Raw genomic sequence first — 22,001 nt, 5'->3', positions numbered from 1 at the left:
GTGACCCACTGTCCCAGAGTGTGAAAGGACAGTGTGTGACCCACTGTCCCAGAGTGTGAAATGACGGTGTGTGACCCACTGTCCCAGAGTGTGAAAGGACAGTGTGTGACCCACTGTCCCAGAGTGTGAAAGGACAGTGTCTCACCCACTGTCCCAGAGTGTGAAAGGACAGTGCGTGACCCACTGTCCCAGAGTGTGAAAGGACAGTGTGTGACCCACTGTACCAGAGTGTGAAAGGACAGTGTGTGACCCACTGTCCCAGAGTATGAAAGGACAGTGTGTGACCCACTGTCCCAGAGTGTGAAAGGACAGTGTGTGACCCACTGTCCCAGAGTGTGAAAGGACAGTGTCTCACCCACTGTCCCAGAGTGTGAAAGGACAGTGTCTCACCCACTGTCCCAGAGTGTGAAAGGACAGTGTGTGACCCACTGTCCCAGAGTGTGAAAGGACAGTGTGTGACCCACTGTCCCAGAGTGTGAAAGGACAGTGTGTGAGCCACTGTCCCAGAGTGTGAAAGGACAGTGTCTCACCCACTGTCCCAGAGTGTGAAAGGACAGTGTGTGACCCACTGTCCCAGAGTGTGAAAGGACAGTGCGTGACCCACTGTCCCAGAGTGTGAAAGGACAGTGTCTCACCCACTGTCCCAGAGTGTGAAAGGACAGTGTGTGACCCACTGTCCCAGAGTGTGAAAGGACAGTGCGTGACCCACTGTCCCAGAGTGTGAAAGGACAGTGTGTGACCCACTGTCCCAGAGTGTGAAAGGACAGTGTGTGAGCCACTGTCCCAGAGTGTGAAAGGACAGTGTGTACCCACTGTCCCAGAGTGTGAAAGGACAGTGTGTCACCCACTGTCCCAGAGTGTGAAAGGACAGTGTGTGACCCACTGTCCCAGAGTGTGAAAGGACAGTGTCTCACCCACTGTCCCAGAGTGTGAAAGGACAGAGTGTGAGCCCACTGTCCCAGAGTGTGAAAGGGCAGTGTGTGACCCACTGTCCCAGAGTGTGAAAGGACAGAGTGTGACCCACTGTCCCAGAGTGTGAAAGGACAGAGTGTGACCCACTGTCCCAGAGTGTGAAAGGACAGAGTGTGAGCCACTGTCCCAGAGTGTGAAAGGACAGTGTGTGAGCCACTGTCCCAGAGTGTGAAAGGACAGTGTGTGACCCACTGTCCCAGAGTGTGAAAGGACAGTGTGTGACCCAGTGTCCCAGAGTGTGAAAGGACAGTGTGTGACTCACTGTCCCAGAGAGTGAAAGGACAGTGTCTGACCCACTGTCCCAGAGTGTGAAAGGACAGTGTGTGACCCAGTGTCCCAGAGTGTGAAAGGACAGTGTCTGACCCACTGTCCCAGAGTGTGAAAGGACAGTGTCTCACCCACTGTCCCAGAGTGTGAAAGGACAGTGTGTGACCCAGTGTCCCAGAGTGTGAAAGGACAGTGTGTGACCCACTGTCCCAGAGTGTGAAAGGACAGTGTGTGACCCACTGTCCCAGAGTGTGAAAGGACAGTGTGTGACCCACTGTCCCAGAGTGTGAAAGGACAGTGCGTGACCCACTGCACTGAGTGTGAAAGGACAGTGTGTGACCCACTGTCCCAGAGTGTGAAAGGACAGTGTGTGACCCACTGTCCCAGAGTGTGAAAGGACAGTGTGTGACCCACTGTCCCAGAGTGTGAAAGAACAGTGTGTGACCCACTGTCCCAGAGTGTGAAAGGACAGTGTGTGACCCACTGTCCCAGAGTGTGAAAGGACAGTGTGTGACCCACTGTCCCAGAGTGTGAAAGGACAGTGTCTGACCCACTGTCCCAGAGTGTGAAAGGACAGTGTGTGACCCACTGTCCCAGAGTGTGAAAGGACAGAGTCTGACCCACTGTCCCAGAGTGTGAAAGGACAGTGTCTGACCCACAGGCCCAGAGTGTGAAAGGACAGTGTCTGACCCACTGTCCCAGAGTGTGAAAGGACAGTGTCTGACCCACAGGCCCAGAGTGTGAAAGGACAGTGTCTCACCCACTGTCCCAGAGTGTGAAAGGACAGTGTGTGACCCACTGTCCCAGAGTGTGAAAGGACAGTGTGTGACCCACTGTCCCAGAGTGTGAAAGGACAGTGCGTGACCCACTGTCCCAGAGTGTGAAAGGACAGTGTGTGACCCACTGTCCCAGAGTGTGAAAGGACAGTGTGTGAGCCACTGTCCCAGAGTGTGAAAGGACAGTGTGTGACCCACTGTCCCAGAGTGTGAAAGGACAGTGTGTCACCCACTGTCCCAGAGTGTGAAAGGACAGTGTGTGACCCACTGTCCCAGAGTGTGAAAGGACAGTGTCTCACCCACTGTCCCAGAGTGTGAAAGGACAGAGTGTGAGCCACTGTCCCAGAGTGTGAAAGGGCAGTGTGTGACCCACTGTCCCAGAGTGTGAAAGGACAGAGTGTGACCCACTGTCCCAGAGTGTGAAAGGACAGAGTGTGACCCACTGTCCCAGAGTGTGAAAGGACAGAGTGTGAGCCACTGTCCCAGAGTGTGAAAGGACAGTGTGTGAGCCACTGTCCCAGAGTGTGAAAGGACAGTGTGTGACCCACTGTCCCAGAGAGTGAAAGGACAGTGTCTGACCCACTGTCCCAGAGTGTGAAAGGACAGTGTGTGACCCAGTGTCCCAGAGTGTGAAAGGACAGTGTCTGACCCACTGTCCCAGAGTGTGAAAGGACAGTGTCTCACCCACTGTCCCAGAGTGTGAAAGGACAGTGTGTGACCCAGTGTCCCAGAGTGTGAAAGGACAGTGTGTGACCCACTGTCCCAGAGTGTGAAAGGACAGTGTGTGACCCACTGTCCCAGAGTGTGAAAGGACAGTGTGTGACCCACTGTCCCAGAGTGTGAAAGGACAGTGCGTGACCCACTGCACTGAGTGTGAAAGGACAGTGTGTGACCCACTGTCCCAGAGTGTGAAAGGACAGTGTGTGACCCACTGTCCCAGAGTGTGAAAGGACAGTGTGTGACCCACTGTCCCAGAGTGTGAAAGAACAGTGTGTGACCCACTGTCCCAGAGTGTGAAAGGACAGTGTGTGACCCACTGTCCCAGAGTGTGAAAGGACAGTGTGTGACCCACTGTCCCAGAGTGTGAAAGGACAGTGTCTGACCCACTGTCCCAGAGTGTGAAAGGACAGTGTGTGACCCACTGTCCCAGAGTGTGAAAGGACAGAGTCTGACCCACTGTCCCAGAGTGTGAAAGGACAGTGTCTGACCCACAGGCCCAGAGTGTGAAAGGACAGTGTCTGACCCACTGTCCCAGAGTGTGAAAGGACAGTGTCTGACCCACAGGCCCAGAGTGTGAAAGGACAGTGTGTGACCCACTGTCCCAGAGTGTGAAAGGACAGTGTGTGACCCACTGTCCCAGAGTGTGAAAGGACAGTGTGTGACCCACTGTCCCAGAGTGTGAAAGGACAGTGTGTGACCCACTGTCCCAGAGTGTGAAAGGACAGTGCGTGACCCACTGTCCCAGAGTGTGAAAGGACAGTGTGTGACCCACTGTACCAGAGTGTGAAAGGACAGTGTGTGACCCACTGTCCCAGAGTATGAAAGGACAGTGTGTGACCCACTGTCCCAGAGTGTGAAAGGACAGTGTGTGACCCACTGTCCCAGAGTGTGAAAGGACAGTGTCTCACCCACTGTCCCAGAGTGTGAAAGGACAGTGTCTCACCCACTGTCCCAGAGTGTGAAAGGACAGTGTGTGACCCACTGTCCCAGAGTGTGAAAGGACAGTGTGTGACCCACTGTCCCAGAGTGTGAAAGGACAGTGTGTGAGCCACTGTCCCAGAGTGTGAAAGGACAGTGTCTCACCCACTGTCCCAGAGTGTGAAAGGACAGTGTGTGACCCACTGTCCCAGAGTGTGAAAGGACAGTGCGTGACCCACTGTCCCAGAGTGTGAAAGGACAGTGTCTCACCCACTGTCCCAGAGTGTGAAAGGACAGTGTGTGACCCACTGTCCCAGAGTGTGAAAGGACAGTGCGTGACCCACTGTCCCAGAGTGTGAAAGGACAGTGTGTGACCCACTGTCCCAGAGTGTGAAAGGACAGTGTGTGAGCCACTGTCCCAGAGTGTGAAAGGACAGTGTGTGACCCACTGTCCCAGAGTGTGAAAGGACAGTGTGTCACCCACTGTCCCAGAGTGTGAAAGGACAGTGTGTGACCCACTGTCCCAGAGTGTGAAAGGACAGTGTCTCACCCACTGTCCCAGAGTGTGAAAGGACAGAGTGTGAGCCACTGTCCCAGAGTGTGAAAGGGCAGTGTGTGACCCACTGTCCCAGAGTGTGAAAGGACAGAGTGTGACCCACTGTCCCAGAGTGTGAAAGGACAGAGTGTGACCCACTGTCCCAGAGTGTGAAAGGACAGAGTGTGAGCCACTGTCCCAGAGTGTGAAAGGACAGTGTGTGAGCCACTGTCCCAGAGTGTGAAAGGACAGTGTGTGACCCACTGTCCCAGAGTGTGAAAGGACAGTGTGTGACCCAGTGTCCCAGAGTGTGAAAGGACAGTGTGTGACTCACTGTCCCAGAGAGTGAAAGGACAGTGTCTGACCCACTGTCCCAGAGTGTGAAAGGACAGTGTGTGACCCAGTGTCCCAGAGTGTGAAAGGACAGTGTCTGACCCACTGTCCCAGAGTGTGAAAGGACAGTGTCTCACCCACTGTCCCAGAGTGTGAAAGGACAGTGTGTGACCCAGTGTCCCAGAGTGTGAAAGGACAGTGTGTGACCCACTGTCCCAGAGTGTGAAAGGACAGTGTGTGACCCACTGTCCCAGAGTGTGAAAGGACAGTGTGTGACCCACTGTCCCAGAGTGTGAAAGGACAGTGCGTGACCCACTGCACTGAGTGTGAAAGGACAGTGTGTGACCCACTGTCCCAGAGTGTGAAAGGACAGTGTGTGACCCACTGTCCCAGAGTGTGAAAGGACAGTGTGTGACCCACTGTCCCAGAGTGTGAAAGAACAGTGTGTGACCCACTGTCCCAGAGTGTGAAAGGACAGTGTGTGACCCACTGTCCCAGAGTGTGAAAGGACAGTGTGTGACCCACTGTCCCAGAGTGTGAAAGGACAGTGTCTGACCCACTGTCCCAGAGTGTGAAAGGACAGTGTGTGACCCACTGTCCCAGAGTGTGAAAGGACAGAGTCTGACCCACTGTCCCAGAGTGTGAAAGGACAGTGTCTGACCCACAGGCCCAGAGTGTGAAAGGACAGTGTCTGACCCACTGTCCCAGAGTGTGAAAGGACAGTGTCTGACCCACAGGCCCAGAGTGTGAAAGGACAGTGTGTGACCCACTGTCCCAGAGTGTGAAAGGACAGTGTGTGACCCACTGTCCCAGAGTGTGAAAGGACAGTGTGTGACCCACTGTCCCAGAGTGTGAAAGGACAGTGTGTGACCCACTGTCCCAGAGTGTGAAAGGACAGTGCGTGACCCACTGTCCCAGAGTGTGAAAGGACAGTGTGTGACCCACTGTACCAGAGTGTGAAAGGACAGTGTGTGACCCACTGTCCCAGAGTATGAAAGGACAGTGTGTGACCCACTGTCCCAGAGTGTGAAAGGACAGTGTGTGACCCACTGTCCCAGAGTGTGAAAGGACAGTGTCTCACCCACTGTCCCAGAGTGTGAAAGGACAGTGTCTCACCCACTGTCCCAGAGTGTGAAAGGACAGTGTGTGACCCACTGTCCCAGAGTGTGAAAGGACAGTGTGTGACCCACTGTCCCAGAGTGTGAAAGGACAGTGTGTGACCCACTGTCCCAGAGTGTGAAAGGACAGTGTCTCACCCACTGTCCCAGAGTGTGAAAGGACAGTGTGTGACCCACTGTCCCAGAGTGTGAAAGGACAGTGCGTGACCCACTGTCCCAGAGTGTGAAAGGACAGTGTCTCACCCACTGTCCCAGAGTGTGAAAGGACAGTGTGTGACCCACTGTCCCAGAGTGTGAAAGGACAGTGCGTGACCCACTGTCCCAGAGTGTGAAAGGACAGTGTCTCACCCACTGTCCCAGAGTGTGAAAGGACAGTGTGTGACCCACTGTCCCAGAGTGTGAAAGGACAGTGCGTGACCCACTGTCCCAGAGTGTGAAAGGACAGTGTGTGACCCACTGTCCCAGAGTGTGAAAGGACAGTGTGTGAGCCACTGTCCCAGAGTGTGAAAGGACAGTGTGTGACCCACTGTCCCAGAGTGTGAAAGGACAGTGTGTCACCCACTGTCCCAGAGTGTGAAAGGACAGTGTGTGACCCACTGTCCCAGAGTGTGAAAGGACAGTGTCTCACCCACTGTCCCAGAGTGTGAAAGGACAGAGTGTGAGCCACTGTCCCAGAGTGTGAAAGGGCAGTGTGTGACCCACTGTCCCAGAGTGTGAAAGGACAGAGTGTGACCCACTGTCCCAGAGTGTGAAAGGACAGAGTGTGACCCACTGTCCCAGAGTGTGAAAGGACAGAGTGTGAGCCACTGTCCCAGAGTGTGAAAGGACAGTGTGTGAGCCACTGTCCCAGAGTGTGAAAGGACAGTGTGTGACCCACTGTCCCAGAGTGTGAAAGGACAGTGTGTGACCCAGTGTCCCAGAGTGTGAAAGGACAGTGTGTGACTCACTGTCCCAGAGAGTGAAAGGACAGTGTCTGACCCACTGTCCCAGAGTGTGAAAGGACAGTGTGTGACCCAGTGTCCCAGAGTGTGAAAGGACAGTGTCTGACCCACTGTCCCAGAGTGTGAAAGGACAGTGTCTCACCCACTGTCCCATAGTGTGAAAGGACAGTGTGTGACCCAGTGTCCCAGAGTGTGAAAGGACAGTGTGTGACCCACTGTCCCAGAGTGTGAAAGGACAGTGTGTGACCCACTGTCCCAGAGTGTGAAAGGACAGTGTGTGACCCACTGTCCCAGAGTGTGAAAGGACAGTGCGTGACCCACTGCACTGAGTGTGAAAGGACAGTGTGTGACCCACTGTCCCAGAGTGGGAAAGGACAGTGTGTGACCCACTGTCCCAGAGTGTGAAAGGACAGTGTGTGACCCACTGTCCCAGAGTGTGAAAGAACAGTGTGTGACCCACTGTCCCAGAGTGTGAAAGGACAGTGTGTGACCCACTGTCCCAGAGTGTGAAAGGACAGTGTGTGACCCACTGTCCCAGAGTGTGAAAGGACAGTGTCTGACCCACTGTCCCAGAGTGTGAAAGGACAGTGTGTGACCCACTGTCCCAGAGTGTGAAAGGACAGAGTCTGACCCACTGTCCCAGAGTGTGAAAGGACAGTGTCTGACCCACAGGCCCAGAGTGTGAAAGGACAGTGTCTGACCCACTGTCCCAGAGTGTGAAAGGACAGTGTCTGACCCACAGGCCCAGAGTGTGAAAGGACAGTGTGTGACCCACTGTCCCAGAGTGTGAAAGGACAGTGTGTGACCCACTGTCCCAGAGTGTGAAAGGACAGTGTGTGACCCACTGTCCCAGAGTGTGAAAGGACAGTGTGTGACCCACTGTCCCAGAGTGTGAAAGGACAGTGTGTGACCCACTGTCCCAGAGTGTGAAAGGACAGTGTCTCACCCACTGTCCCAGAGTGTGAAAGGACAGTGTGTGACCCACTGTCCCAGAGTGTGAAAGGACAGTGTGTGACCCACTGTCCCAGAATGTGAAAGGACAGTGTGTGACCCACTGTCCCAGAGTGTGAAAGGACAGTGTGTGACCCACTGTCCCAGAGTGTGAAAGGACAGTGTGTGACCCACTGTCCCAGAATGTGAAAGGACAGAGTGTGAGCCACTGTCCCAGAGTGTGAAAGGACAGAGTGTGAGCCACTGTCCCAGAGTGTGAAAGGACAGTGTGTGACCCACTGTCCCAGAGTGTGAAAGGACAGTGTGTGACCCACTGTCCCAGAGTGTGAAAGGACAGTGTGTGACCCATTGTCCCAGAGTGTGAAAGGACAGTGTGTGACCCACTGTCCCAGAGTGTGAAAGGACAGTGTGTGACCCACTGTCCCAGAATGTGAAAGGACAGAGTGTGAGCCACTGTCCCAGAGTGTGAAAGGACAGAGTGTGAGCCACTGTCCCAGATCTGAACCTTTTCAACATTGATCAGTAGATCCTCAGTCCGCTGTGTTCGGGAGGGAACTGAGACAAGTATTTACGATGATGTTAGCAGGCAGTTCTCCCTCAGCCATTCCGCAGAATAGGCCAGGGTCCGGCTCCATGGGGGGGAAGGAAAAAGCTTTGTTAACCATGCATGTTGAGGAAAGAGCGCAGAGATGCTCCTGGGCAATGGCAGGAGGGCAGACTGACCTGAGCAGAAGTCAAGGAGCTCCCCAGCCCCTACGCAGTGTAGCCAGGGGGCCTGAATCAGGACATGCTCTGACAAAACTCTGCCTCAAATCACTTCGATGGCCAATTGGAGGGCGAAGTGACCACAGCCCAGGCCGTGAGTTGACCCTCCAGCCATATGGAGGATCTAACAGTCTGCGGGACAGCCAGCATCAAGGTGTAAGTCTAGTTAGATAGCACAGGCAAGGCCTCCACAACAAGCTCAGTGCACACGGCTTCATGGCTGGTTTCTTTCGTTGGAAATTTCGTACTCCTCGGGATCAGGGATATTTGGGCTAGGGGACGGAACTCTTCCCTATCCCAGGGCAGGTACCACACGGGTTAGATACAGAGTAAAGCTCCCTCTACACTGTCCCATCAAACACTCCCAGGGCAGGTACAGCACAGGTTAGATACAGAGTAAAGCTCCCTCTACACTGTCCCATCAAACACTCCCAGGGCAGGTACAGCATGGGTTAGATACAGAGTAAAGCTCCCTCTACACTGTCCCATCAAACACTCCCAGGGCAGGTACAGCATGGGTTAGATACAGAGTAAAGCTCCCTCTACACTGTCCCATCAAACACTCACAGGGCAGGTACAACACAGGTTAGATACAGAGTAAAGCTCCCTCTACACTGTCCCATCAAACACTCCCAGGGCAGGTACAGCACGGGTTAGATACAGAGTAAAGCACCCTCTGCACTGTCCCATCAAACACTCCCAGGGCAGGTACAGCACGGGTTAGATACAGAATAAAGCACCCGCTACACTGTCCCATCAAACACTCCCAGGGCAGGTACATCACGGGTTAGATACAGAGTAAAGCTCCCTCTACATTGTCCCATCAAACACTCCCAGGGCAGGTACAGCACGTGTTAGATACAGAGTAAAGCTCCCTCTACACTGTCCCATCAAACACTCCCAGGGCAGGTACAGCACCGGTTAGATACAGAGTAAAGCTCCCTCTACACTGTCCCATCAAACACTCCCAGGGCAGGTACAGCACGGGTTAGATACAGAGTAAAGCACCCTCTACACTGTCCCATCAAACACTCCCAGGGCAGGTACAGCACGGGTTAGATACAGAGTAAAGCACCCTCTACACTGTCCCATCAAACACTCCCAGGGCAGGTACAGCACGGGTTAGATACAGAGTGAAGTATATCTGTACAGATCAATGGGTAGGGGAGGGGCTAACGGGGGAATCGAGTCGAAATTCCAAATGTAACCAGGTGATCTGAGGCCAGCGAAGGAATTTTTTTGCAGCTTCTCTCAGCAAGTGACGGAACCGAGCTGCCGGAGCTCTGCCACAGCGGGTATCAGGAGTCCCAGCCTGGGCTATCGAAGCATTCTTACTCCACAGCAATAGAATTGTTTCAGAGCTGGGCGGTGGGGTGTGGGGGTGTGGAGAATGACCAACCATTCCCCACCTCCCCCAATTACCTTGTACCAGAATTCCTGGCTCTTTTTTTGCTCGCTCGCCGCCTCCTTAAACGCCTGTGAAAAGAAACGTCACAAAGCCAGCGTCACGTCAAGCTCAGTCTGCCCCACAGGCACCGCACCCTCCTCACACCACTCCCTCCCTCCCTCACACCGCCCCCTCCTCACACCGCCCCCCCCTCACACCACTCCCTCCCTCCCTCACACCGCCCCCTCCTCACAGCCCGCTTCCCTCCCTCCTCACACCGCCCCCTCCTCACAGCCCGCTTCCCTCCCTCCCTCACACCGCCCCCTCCTCACAGCCCGCTTCCCTCCCTCCTCACACCGCCCCCTCCTCACACCACTCCCTCCCTCCCTCACACCGCCCCCTCCTCACACCGCCCCCCCTCACACCACTCCCTCCCTCCCTCACACCGCCCCCTCCTCACAGCCCGCTTCCCTCCCTCACACCGCCCCCTCCTCACAGCCCGCTCCCCTCCCTCCCTCACACCGCCCCCTCCTCACACCACTCCCTCCCTCCCTCACACCGCCCCCTCCTCACACCGCCCCCCCTCACACCACTCCCTCCCTCCCTCACACCGCCCCCTCCTCACACCGCCCCCCCTCACACCACTCCCTCCCTCCCTCACACCGCCCCCTCCTCACAGCCCGCTTCCCTCCCTCCCTCACACCGCCCCCTCCTCACAGCCCGCTTCCCTCTCTCCCTCACACCGCCCCCTCCTCACAGCCCGCCTCCCTCCCTCCGTCACACTGCCCCCTCCTCACACCGCCCCCTCCTCACAGCCCGCTTCCCTCCCTCCCTCACACCGCCCCCCTCCTCACACCGCTCCCTCCCTCCTCACACCGCCCCCTCCTCACAGCCCGCTCCCTCCCTCCCTCACACCACTCCCTCCCTCCCTCACACCGCTCCCTCCCTCCCTCACACCTCTCCCTCCCTCACACCGCCCCCTCCTCACAGCCCGCTTCCCTCCCTCCTCACACCGCCCCCTCCTCACAGCCCGCTTCCCTCCCTCCTCACGCCGCCCCCTCCTCACAGCCCGCTCCCTCCCTCCCTCACACCACTCCCTCCCTCCCTCACACCGCCCCCTCCTCACACCGCTCTCTCCCTCCCACCACTCCCTCCCTCACACCGCTCCCTCCCTCACACCGCCCCCTCCTCACAGCCAGCTCCCTCCCTCCCTCACACCACTCCCTCCCTCCCTCACACCGCTCCCTCCCTCCCTCACACCGCTCCCTCCCTCACACCGCCCCCTCCTCACAGCCCGCTTCCCTCCCTCCTCACACCGCCCCCTCCTCACACCACTCCCTCCCTCTCTCACACCGCCTCCTCCTCACAACCCGCTTCCCTCCCTCCTCACACCGCCCCCTCCTCACAGCCCGCTCCCTCCCTCCCTCACACCACTCCCTCCCTCCCTCACACCGCCCCCTCCTTACAGCCCGCTTCCCTCACACCCTCACACCGCCCCCTCCTCACACCGCTCCCTCCCTCCCTCACACCGCTCCCTCCCTCACACCGCCCCCTCCTCACAGCCCGCTTCCTTCCCTCCTCACACCGCCCCCTCCTCACACCACTCCCTCCCTCCCTCACACCACTCCCTCCCTCACACCGCCCCCTCCTCACACCGCCCCCTCCTCACACCACTCCCTCCCTCACATCGCACCCTCCCCACACCGCTCCCTCCCTCCTCACACCGCTCCCTCCCTCACACCCTCCCTCACACCCTCCCTCCTCACACCGCTCCCTCCCTCCCTCCCTCCCTCACACCCTCCCTCCCTCACACCGCTCCCTCCCTCCCTCACACCCTCCCTCACACCATCCCTCCTCACACCGCTCCCTCACACCCTCCCTCCTCACACCGCTCCCTCCCTCCCTCCCTCCCTCACACCGCTCCCTCCCTCCCTCCCTCACACCGCTCCCTCCCTCCCTCACACCGCTCCCTCCCTCCCTCACACCCTCCCTCCCTCCCTCCCTCACACCGCTCCCTCCCTCACACCGCTCCCTCCCTCACACCGCTCCCTCCCTCCCTCACACCGCTCCCTCCATCCCTCCCTCCCTCACACCGCTCCCTCCCTCCCTCCCTCACACCGCTCCCTCCCTCACACCGCTCCCTCCCCCCTCACACCGCTCCCTCCCCCCCTCACATCGCTCCCTCCCTCCCTCACACCGCTCCCTCCCTCCCTCACACCGCTCCCTCCCTCCCTCACACCGCTCCCTCCCTCCCTCCCTCACACAGCTCCCTCCCTCCCTCCCTCCCTCACACCGCTCCCTCCCTCCCTCACACCGCTCCCTCCCTCCCTCACACCGCTCCCTCCCTCCCTCACACCGCTCCCTCCCTCCCTCCCTCCCTCACACCGCTCCCTCCCTCACACCGCTCCCTCCCTCCCTCACACCGCTCCCTCCCTCCCTCCCTCACACCGCTCCCTCCCTCCCTCACACCGCTCCCTCCCTCCCTCACACCGCTCCCTCCCTCCCTCACACCGCTCCCTCCCTCCCTCACACCGCCCCCTCCTCACAGCCCGCTCCCTCCCTCCCTCACACCACTCCCTCCCTCCCTCACACCGCTCCCTCCCTCACACCGCCCCCTCCTCACACCGCTCTCTGCCTCCCACCACTCCCTCCCTCACACCGCTCCCTCCCTCACACCGCCCCCTCCTCACAGCCCGCTCCCTCCCTCCCTCACACCACTCCCTCCCTCCCTCACACCGCTCCCTCCCTCACACCGCCCCCTCCTCACAGCCCGCCTCCCTCCCTCCCTCACACCACTCCCTCCCTCACATCGCACCCTCCCCACACCGCTCCCTCCCTCCCTCACACCCTCCCTCACACCCTCCCTCACACCCTCCCTCCTCACACCGCTCCCTCCCTCCCTCCCTCCCTCATACCCTCCCTCCCTCACACCGCTCCCTCCCTCCCTCACACCCTCCCTCACACCCTCCCTCCTCACACCGCTCCCTCACACCCTCCCTCCTCACACCGCTCCCTCCCTCCCTCACACCGCTCCTTCCCTCCCTCCCTCACTCCGCTCCCTCCCTCCCTCACACCGCTCCCTCCCTCCCTCACACCCTCCCTCCCTCCCTCACACCGCTCCCTCCCTCACACCGCTCCCTCCCTCACACCGCTCCCTCCCTCCCTCACACCGCTCCCTCCCTCCCTCCTTCACACCGCTCCCTCCCTCACACCGCTCCCTCCCTCCCTCACACCGCTCCCTCCCCCCTCACATCGCTCCCTCCCTCCCTCACACCGCTCCCTCCCTCCCTCACACCGCTCCCTCCCTCCCTCACACCGCTCCCTCCCTCCCTCCCTCACACCGCTCCCTCCCTCCCTCCCTCCCTCACACCGCTCCCTCCCTCCCTCACACCGCTCCCTCCCTCCCTCACACCGCTCCCTCCCTCCCTCACACCCTCCCTCCCTCCCTCCCTCACACCGCTCCCTCCCTCACACCGCTCCCTCCCTCCCTCCCTCACACCGCTCCCTCCCTCCCTCACACCGCTCCCTCCCTCCCTCACACCGCTCCCTCCCTCCCTCACACCGCTCCCTCCCTCCCTCACACCGCTCCCTCCCTCCCTCACACCGCTCCCTCCCCCCTCACACCGCTCCCTCCCCCCCTCACACCGCTCCCTCCCCCCCTCACACCGCTCCCTCCCTCCCTCACACCGCTCCCTCCCTCCCTCACACCGCTCCCTCCCTCCCTCACACCGCTCCCTCCCTCCCTCCCTCACACAGCTCCCTCCCTCCCTCCCTCCCTCACACCGCTCCCTCCCTCCCTCACACCGCTCCCTCCCTCCCCCACACCGCACCGCTCCCTCCCTCCCCCACACCGCTCCCTCCCTCACACCGCTCCCTCCCTCCCTCCCTCCCCCACACCGCTCCCTCCCTCACACCGCTCCCTCCCTCCCTCACACCGCTCCCTCCCTCACACCGCTCCCTCCCTCCCTCCCCCACACCGCTCCCTCCCTCACACCGCTCCCTCCCTCCCTCCCCCACACCGCTCCCTCCCTCACACCGCTCCCTCCCTCACACCGCTCCCTCCCTCTCTCCCCCACACCGCTCCCTCCCTCACGCCGCTCCCTCCCTCACACCGCTCCCTCCCTCACACCGCTCCCTCCCTCTCTCCCCCACACCGCTCCCTCCCTCACACCGCTCCCTCCCTCACACCACTCCCTCCCTCCCCCACACCGCTCCCTCCCTCACACCACTCCCTCCCTCCCCCACACCGCTCCCTCCCTCACACCACTCCCTCCCTCTCCCACACCGCTCCCTCCCCCACACCGCCCACACTACAACCTGCATTTATGTTACACGTTAATGTGGAAAGAAAAACTGAGAAACATAGAATCATAGACTGACACAGCACAGGAGGCCATTCGGCCCATCGTGCCTGTGCTGGCTCTGTGAGGGAGCTCTCCAATTAATCCCACTCCCCCTGCTCTTTCCCCAGAGCCCTGCATTTTTTTCCCTTTCAAGTATTTATCCAATTCCCTGTTGAAAGTTACTATTGAATCTGCTTCCACCGCCCTTTCAGGCAGCGCGTTCCAGATCACAACAACTCGCTGCGTAAAAAAAAAAAGTTTCCTAATGTCACCACTGTTTCTTTTTCCATTTGTATTTCTCCAGCGCCTTTCACCACCTCGGGACATTCCAAAGCACTTTACAGCCAATGAAGTACTTTTGAAGTGTAGTCCCTGTTATAATGTAGGAAACGCAACAGCCAATTTACACACAGCAAGCTCCCACAAACGGCACCGTGATAATGACTCGATAATCTGTTTTGGTGAAGTCAGTTGAGGGATGAATGTTGGCCCAGGACACCGGGGAGAACTCCCCTGCACTTTTTCAAAATAGTGGCCGTGGGATCTTTTACGTCCACCTGAGAGGTCAGTCGGGGCCTCGGTTTAACGACTCATCCAAAAGACGGCACCTCCGACAGTACAGCTCTCCCTCAGTACTGCCCCTCCGACAGTACAGCTCTCCCTCAGTACTGCCCCTCCGACAGTGCGGAGCTCCCTCAATACTGCCCCTCCGACAGTGCGGTGCTCCCTCAATACTGCCCCTCCGACAGTGCGGCGCTCCCTCAGTACTGCCCCTCCGACAGTGCGGCGCTCCCTCAGTACTGCCCCTCCGACAGTGCGGCGCTCCCTCAGTACTGCCCCTCCGACAGTGCGGCGCTCCCTCAGTACTGCCCCTCCGACAGTGCAGCACTCCCTCAATACTGCCCCTCCGACAGTGCGGCGCTCCCTCAGTACTGCCCCTCCGACAGTGCGGCGCTCCCTCAGTACTGCCCCTCTGACAGTGCGGCGCTCCCTCAGTACTGCCCCTCCGACAGTGCGGCGCTCCCTCAGTACTGCCCCTCCGACAGTGCGGCACTCCCTCAGTACTGCCCCTCTGACAGTGCGGCACTCCCTCAGTACTGTTCCTCCAACAGTTCGCCGCTCCCTCAGTACTGCCCCTCCGACAGTGTGGCACTCCCTCAGTACTGCCCCTCCGACAGTGCGGCGCTCCCTCAGTACTGCCCCTCCGACAGTGCAGCACTCCCTCAGTACTGTTCCTCCAACAGTGCGCCGCTCCCTCAGTACTGCCCCTCCGACAGTGTGGCACTTCCTCAGTACTGCCCCTCTGACAGTGCAGCACTCCCTCAGTACTGCCCCTCCGACAGTGCAGCACTCCCTCAGTACTGCCCCTCCGACAGTGCAGCACTCCCTCAGTACTGTTCCTCCAACAGTTCGCCGCTCCCTCAGTACTGCCCCTCCGACAGTGTGGCGCTCCCTCAGTACTGCCCCTCCGACAGTGCGGCGCTCCCTCAGTACTGCCCCTCCGACAGTGCAGCACTCCCTCAGTACTGTTCCTCCAACAGTGCGCCGCTCCCTCAGTACTGCCCCTCCGACAGTGTGGCACTCCCTCAGTACTGCCCCTCTGACAGTGCAGCACTCCCTCAGTACTGCCCCTCTGACAGTGCGGCGCTCCCTCAGTACTGCCCCTCCGACAGTGCAGCACTCCCTCAGTACTGCCCCTCCGACAGTGCAGCACTCCCTCAGTACTGTTCCTCCAACAGTGCGCCGCTCCCTCAGTACTGCCCCTCCGACAGTGTGGCACTCCCTCAGTACTGCCCCTCTGACAGTGCAGCACTCCCTCAGTACTGCCCCTCCGACAGTGCAGCACTCCCTCAGTACTGCCCCTCCGACAGTGCAGCACTCCCTCAGTACTGTTCCTCCAACAGTGCGCCGCTCCCTCAGTACTGCCCCTCCGACAGTGTGGCACTCCCTCAGTACTGCCCCTCCGACGGTGCAGCACTCCCTCAGTACTGCCCCTCCGACAGTGCAGCACTCCCTCAGTACTGCCCCTCCGACAGTGCGCCGCTCCCTCAGCACTGCACTGGGAGTGTCAGCCTGGATTATGTGCTCAAGTCTCTGGAGTGGGACTTTGAACCCACGACCTTCTGACTCAGAGGCGAGAGTGCTGCCCACTGAGCCAGGGCTGACAGTGTAGAAAAAAGTCCCGTGGAGCTTCACGGGGGCGAGAGGGGAATGCACGCCGAGCCTAAGAGATTGCGGGGGGGGGGGGGTGCGAACAAAAGCTTGGTCAAAGAGGTGGATTTTAAGGAAAAAGGAGAAGAGGGAGAGGGAGAGGTTTAGGGAGGGAATTCCAGAGCTTGGGGCCTTGGAGGCTGGAGCCACGGCCGCCAAAGGTGGGGCAAAAGACAAAGTTGGGGTTAGAGGAACAGAGAGTTTGTAGGGAGAAGGTTGAAGGGCTGGAGGAGGTTACAGAGATTGGGAGAAGCAAGGCCACGGAGGGATTTAAACATGAGGACGAGAATTGTTAAATTCGAGGCATTGGGCGACCGGGAGCCAATGTAGGTCAGTGAGCACAGGGGTAGACGAACGGGATAGGATACAAGCAGCGGAGTTTTGAATGAGATGAAGTTTATGGAGCGTGAAGAGTGGGAGGCCAGCCAGGAGGGTGTTGGAATAACACACCCTCGACAGTTCCAGTACATTCTGGTGAATCTGCGCTGCTCCCCCTCTGAGGCCAATCGATCCTTCCTGAGGGGCGGGGCCCAGAACGGAACGCAGTGTCCAGGTGGGGTCTGACCAGAGCTCGGTACAGCTGGAACAGAACTTCCACTCCTTTGTGTTCCAGACCCCGGGAGATAAAGGCCAACATTCCATGAGCCTTTTTCATTATTTTTTGCCCCTGTCCACGAGCTTTAGTAAGAATTAGGAGCAGGAGTCGGCCATTCGGCCCATCGAGCCTGCTCCGCCATTCAATAAGATCATGGCTGATCTTCGACCGCAACTCCACCTTCCCGCAATAAGAACATAAGAAATACAATTTCTGTACTCGGACCCTGAAATCTCTCTGCTCCTCCACAGTTCCCAGCTTCTCACCATTTAGAGAATACTCTGATTTATCTTTCTTGGGTCCACAGTGGATGAGCTCACACTTCCCCACATTGAACTCCATCCGCCACAGTTTTGCCCATTCACAATCTATCAATGTCCCATTTGCAGCTTTCTGCTCCGATCTACACTGTTTACTGTGTCTCCTAACTTAGTGTCATCAGCAAACTCGGATATACGGCTCTCTACTCCTTCATCCAAGTCATTGATAAATATAGTGAAAACCTGCGGCCCCAGTCCAGATCCCTGGGGGATTACTTTCTGTGTGAAGAATGTTCTCTTGTGCTCAGTCCTAAATCTGTACCCACAGTCCTGTTGAGTCTGTGCAGAGTTGGTTGAGTTATTGATGCGCTATCAATTACTCAAAAGATTGAGGTTAAGCGAGTAACTAACAGGCTTTTATTAACAAGAGAATGAAGGTGTGCCTCGAGTGGTCGACCAGTCCAGAATACAGAGGGACTGTGGAGCAGTCACCTTTATACCTGGACTCGTGGGAGGAGTCAGCCGAGGCATGTACAGACATGTACACAGTGGAATACAAACACCCACACAGGCAGGTATAACAGTGGTTTACCACATTCACCCCTTGTTTAAAAATGAGTCCGGTGGGGTGAAGTGTCTTAAAGGTTTGTGTATTGGAGTCTCTCCAGAGGTCTTGTCTGCCGCTGTGATCGACGTGGCGACGGCAGGGGGAGTGAAGCTTCCGGCGTCGAGTCCCGCGTAGGCTGGGGCACTGGTGTGTAGTCCTCGTGGGTGTCGAGCGGGTCGCGGGGCCCAGGCGTGCCATCTGCTGGGGTTGGATATTGGATCGTGGGAGGTGGTGGTAGTGGGTTACTGGGGCCCCCGAGGGTGCGAGGTCTCGTATGGAGACTGTGTCCTCCCGCCCGTCCGGGTATGCAATGTAAGCATACTGGGGGTTGGCGTGGAGGAGGTCGACCCTCTCGACCAGGGGGTCCATTTTATGGGTCCTCACGTGTCTTCTCAGTAGGACTGGCCCTGGGGACGTCAGCCATGGCGGTAGCGATGTCCCCGATGTGGACTTCCTTGGGAAGACAAACATTTTCTCATGAGGGGTGGCGTTAGTGGCAGTGCAGAGCAGTGACCGAATAGAGTGGAGCGCATCGGGGAGCACATCCTGCCAGCGGGAGGTCGGGAAGGCCCCTAGGCTTTAAGGCTAGCAGGGCGGCCTTCCAAACTGTCGCATTCTCTCTTTCCACCTGTCCGTTCCCCCGGGGGTTGTAACTGGTGGTCCTGCTTGTGGCAATACCTCTAGCGAGCAGGTACTGGCAGAGTTCGTCGCTCATAAACGATGAGCCCCGGTCGCTATGGATATAGCTGGGGAAACCGAACAGGGTGAAGAGGTCGTTCAGACATTTAATGACCGTGGCAGTGGTCATGTCCGGGCAGGGGATGGCGAACGGGAAACGGGAGTACTCATCAATACTGTTGAGGAAGTACACATTGCGGTCGGAGGAGGGGAGAGGCCCTTTAAAATCAACGCTCAGGCGCTCGAAGGGGCGAGTGGCTTTTATCAGGTGAGCCCTGTCTGGTCTATAAAAGTGCGGTTTGCACTCAGCACAGACTTGGCAGTTCCTGGTCATGGTCCTGACCTCCTCAATGGAGTAAGGCAGGTTACGGGCCTTGATGAAGTGGAAGAACCTGGTGACCCCCGGGTGGCAGAGGTCATTGTGGAGGGCCCGCAGTCTATCGATCTGCGCGCTGGCGCAGGTGCCACGCGATAGAGCATCCGGGGGTTCATTGAGCTTCCCGGGCCGGTACAAGATCTCGTAATTGTAGGTGGAAAGTTCGATTCTCCACCTCAAGATCTTGTCGTTTTTGATTTTGCCCCTCTGCTTGTTGTTAAACATAAAAGCAACTGAACGCTGGTCAGTGAGCAGGGTAAATCGTTTTCCGGCCAGGTAGTGCCTCCAATGACGCACAGCCTCCACAATAGCCTGGGCCTCCTTCTCAACAGCGGAGTGTCTGGTCTCCAGGCCCTGGAGGGTTCGTGAAAAGAAGGCCACGGGTCTCCCCGCCTGATTAAGGGTAGCGGCCAGGGCAAAGTCAGACGCGTCGCTTTCCACCTGGAAGGGGATGGATTCGTCCACTGCGTGCATGGTGGCTTTGGCAATGTCTTCCTTGATACGGTGGAAGGCTAAGCGGGCCTCTGCCGTCAAGGGAAAAGAGGTGGACTTGATCAGTGGACGGGCCTTGTCCGCATAGTAGGGGACCCACTGGGCGTAATAGGAGAAAAACCCTAGGCACCTCTTCAGGGCCTTGAGGCAGTGGGGCAGTGGGAGTTCCATAAGGGGACGCATCCGGTCGGGGTCGGGACCGATGACTCCGTGTTCCACAACACAGCCAAGGATGGCGAGGCGGGTTGTGCGGAATATGCACTTCTCCTTGTTATACGTCAGGTTCAGGAGTTGGGCGGTGCAGAGGAATTTTTCGAGGTTTGCGTCATGGTCCTGCAAGTCATGGCCGCAGATGGTCACATTGTCCAGATATGGGAAAGTGGCCTGCAACGCATTTTGATCGACCATCCGGTCCATCTCCCTTTGGAAGACGGAAACCCCGTTGGTGACGCCAAAGGGAACCCTAAGGAAGTGATAGAGGCGGCCGTTTGCCTCAAAGGCAGTATACTGGCGGTCCTCAGGGCGGATAGGGAGCTGGTGGTACGCTGATTTCAGGTCAATGGTCGAGAAGACGCGGTACTGCGCGATCTGGTTGACCATATCAGCTATGCGGAGGAGTGGGTAGGCGTCCAGCAGGGTGTAGCGATTTATTGTCTGGCTGTAGTCGATGACCAGGCGCTGCTTCTCGCCGGTCTTAACGACCACAACCTGGGCTCGCCAGGGGCTGGTGCTGCCCTCAATAATCCCCTCCTTCAGGAGCCGCTCCACTTCGGTTTTAATGAAAACCCTGTCCCCGGCACTGTATCGCCTGCTCTTTGTGGCGATGGGCTTACAGTCGGGGGTGAGGTTAGCAAACAGTGGGGGGGGGGGGGTGACTCTGAGTGTGGAGAGGTTGCACCTGGTGCGCGGTGGGCAATTTGGAAGCTGCTGGCTGCGGACTGTGAGTGGGGGGAGGGGTCCACCGTACGCCATCGTAACACTTTTAAGGTGGCACTGAAAATCTAACCCCAGTAGAACGGCAGCGCAGAGGTGGGACAGGACCAGAAGTTTAAAATTATCGTACACAGTCCCGTCTACTAAGAGTGTCACCACGCAGTAGCCGCCAATGTCCGCCGACTGGGACTCGGAGGCCATAGAAATCCGCTGGTGCGCAGGCAGGACTGGGAGAGAGCAACGCCGCACCGTGTCGGGGTGGATGAAGCTCTCCGTGCTCCCAGAGTCAAAAAGGCAGGTTGTTTCGTGACCATTTACCTTAATGTCCATTGTGGACCGGGCCAGTTGGTGCGGTCTCGCTTGGTCCAGCGTAACGGAGGCCAGCGTAGGGGTCGGTGTGTCGCTGCGGGTATCAGATGAGGCGGTGTTGGGGGCCTGCTGCGTCCCGGCTGGCGTCCAAGATGGCGGCGTCCATGATCCCCATGTGGCTGGAAGCGTCCAAAATGGCTGCTGTTCCGGTGGTTTGCACATGGCTGGGGAGGCCCAAGATGGCGGCCCACACGCGGCGCTGCTGGGGTTCGGGGTGGCTTTGGCCCTGCAGACGCTGGCGTAGTGTCCCTTCTTCCCGCAGCCCGAGCAGATCGCATTTTTCGCCGGGCAGCGCGCTCTGGGGTGTTTGGCCTGGCCACAGAAGTAGCATTTCTGGCCTTGGGACACTGCTGCGGTAGTTGGGACATTGCTGGGATGTGGCTGGGGTGGCATGGCGCTATGAGACGGTCCTACCGTGTCCCAGGCTGTCGTTCCCCGCAGCGTCCACGGTGCAGAGGAGTAGGCATCCATGCCCCGGTAGGCTGCGTCCAATGATAGTGCGAGTTCAGAGACCTTGTTGAGGTCGAGGTCACTCTGCTCCAACAGTCGCTGTCGGGTGTAATTGGACCTGTAGCCCGCTACAAAAGCGTCCCGGATAAGTTCCTCTGTGTACACAGCGGCCTTTACATCCTTACAACCACAGGCCCGGCCAAGCACAGACAGTGCCTGAAGGTATTCCTCGGTCGATTCCCCAGGTTGTTGTTTACGACTCCCCAGGAGGTGCCTGGCATACACCTCGTTCACTGGGCGCGTGTACTGGTCCTTGAGGAGCTTGAGAGCAGCCGTGTACGAGGTCGCATCCTGGATGACCGAGTATGCTCGGTGGTTCACTTTGGAGGTCAGGACATCCAGTTTGTCCTCATCCGATTTGACCGTTGCAGCGGAGACGATCAGGAATCTTTCAAAGCACCTAAGCCAGTGAGCAAACTTGGTGGATGCGTCCGCCTCCCGATGGTCTAAGTCCAGGCATGCTGGTGTGAGGATCTTCTCCATTATAAAAAAATCTTGTTAATAAAATTGATGCGCTATCAATTACTCAAAAGACTGAGGTTAAGCGAGTAACTAACAGGCTTTTATTAACAAGAGAATGAAGGTGTGCCTCGAGTGGTCGACCAGTCCAGAATACAGAGGGACTGTGGAGCAGTCACCTTTATACCTGGACTCGTGGGAGGAGTCAGCCGAGGCATGTACAGACATGTACACAGTGAAATACAAACACCCACACAGGCAGGTATAACAGTGGTTTACCACAGCTATTGAGGGGAAATTTCAGCCCAGCTCCTGATCACATTGCACATGTGTGGAATTAAGGGCGAGGGCGGGATTGGACCAGGGAGGGACTGGGCCAGGGAGGGATTGGGCCAGGGAGGGATTGGCAAGGAGGGATTGGGCCAGGGAGGGATTGGGCCAGGGAGGGATTGGGCCAGGGAGGGATTGGACCAGGGAAGGATTGG

The 22,001-nt window shown here is 58.1% G+C and overlaps 1 protein-coding gene across 1 annotated transcript in view; it reads right to left on the bottom strand.

The window, feature by feature from the left end:
* LOC147123831 (lysyl oxidase homolog 3B-like) overlaps positions 1 to 22,001 on the bottom strand; it is a 72,776-nt gene that overhangs the window by 10,553 nt on the left and 40,222 nt on the right. Inside the window, exon 5 of the mRNA XM_085967351.1 lies at positions 9,719 to 9,772. Coding sequence (XP_085823477.1) covers positions 9,719 to 9,772 — 54 coding nt within the window. The remainder of the gene's footprint in view (positions 1 to 9,718; positions 9,773 to 22,001) is intronic.

Source organism: Somniosus microcephalus, chromosome 2, assembly GCF_052327205.1.
Source record: "Somniosus microcephalus isolate GS21.2 chromosome 2, FLI_Smic_1.0, whole genome shotgun sequence".
NCBI lineage: Eukaryota > Metazoa > Chordata > Chondrichthyes > Squaliformes > Somniosidae > Somniosus > Somniosus microcephalus.
This window is presented reverse-complemented; position numbering and strand designations above follow the sequence as displayed.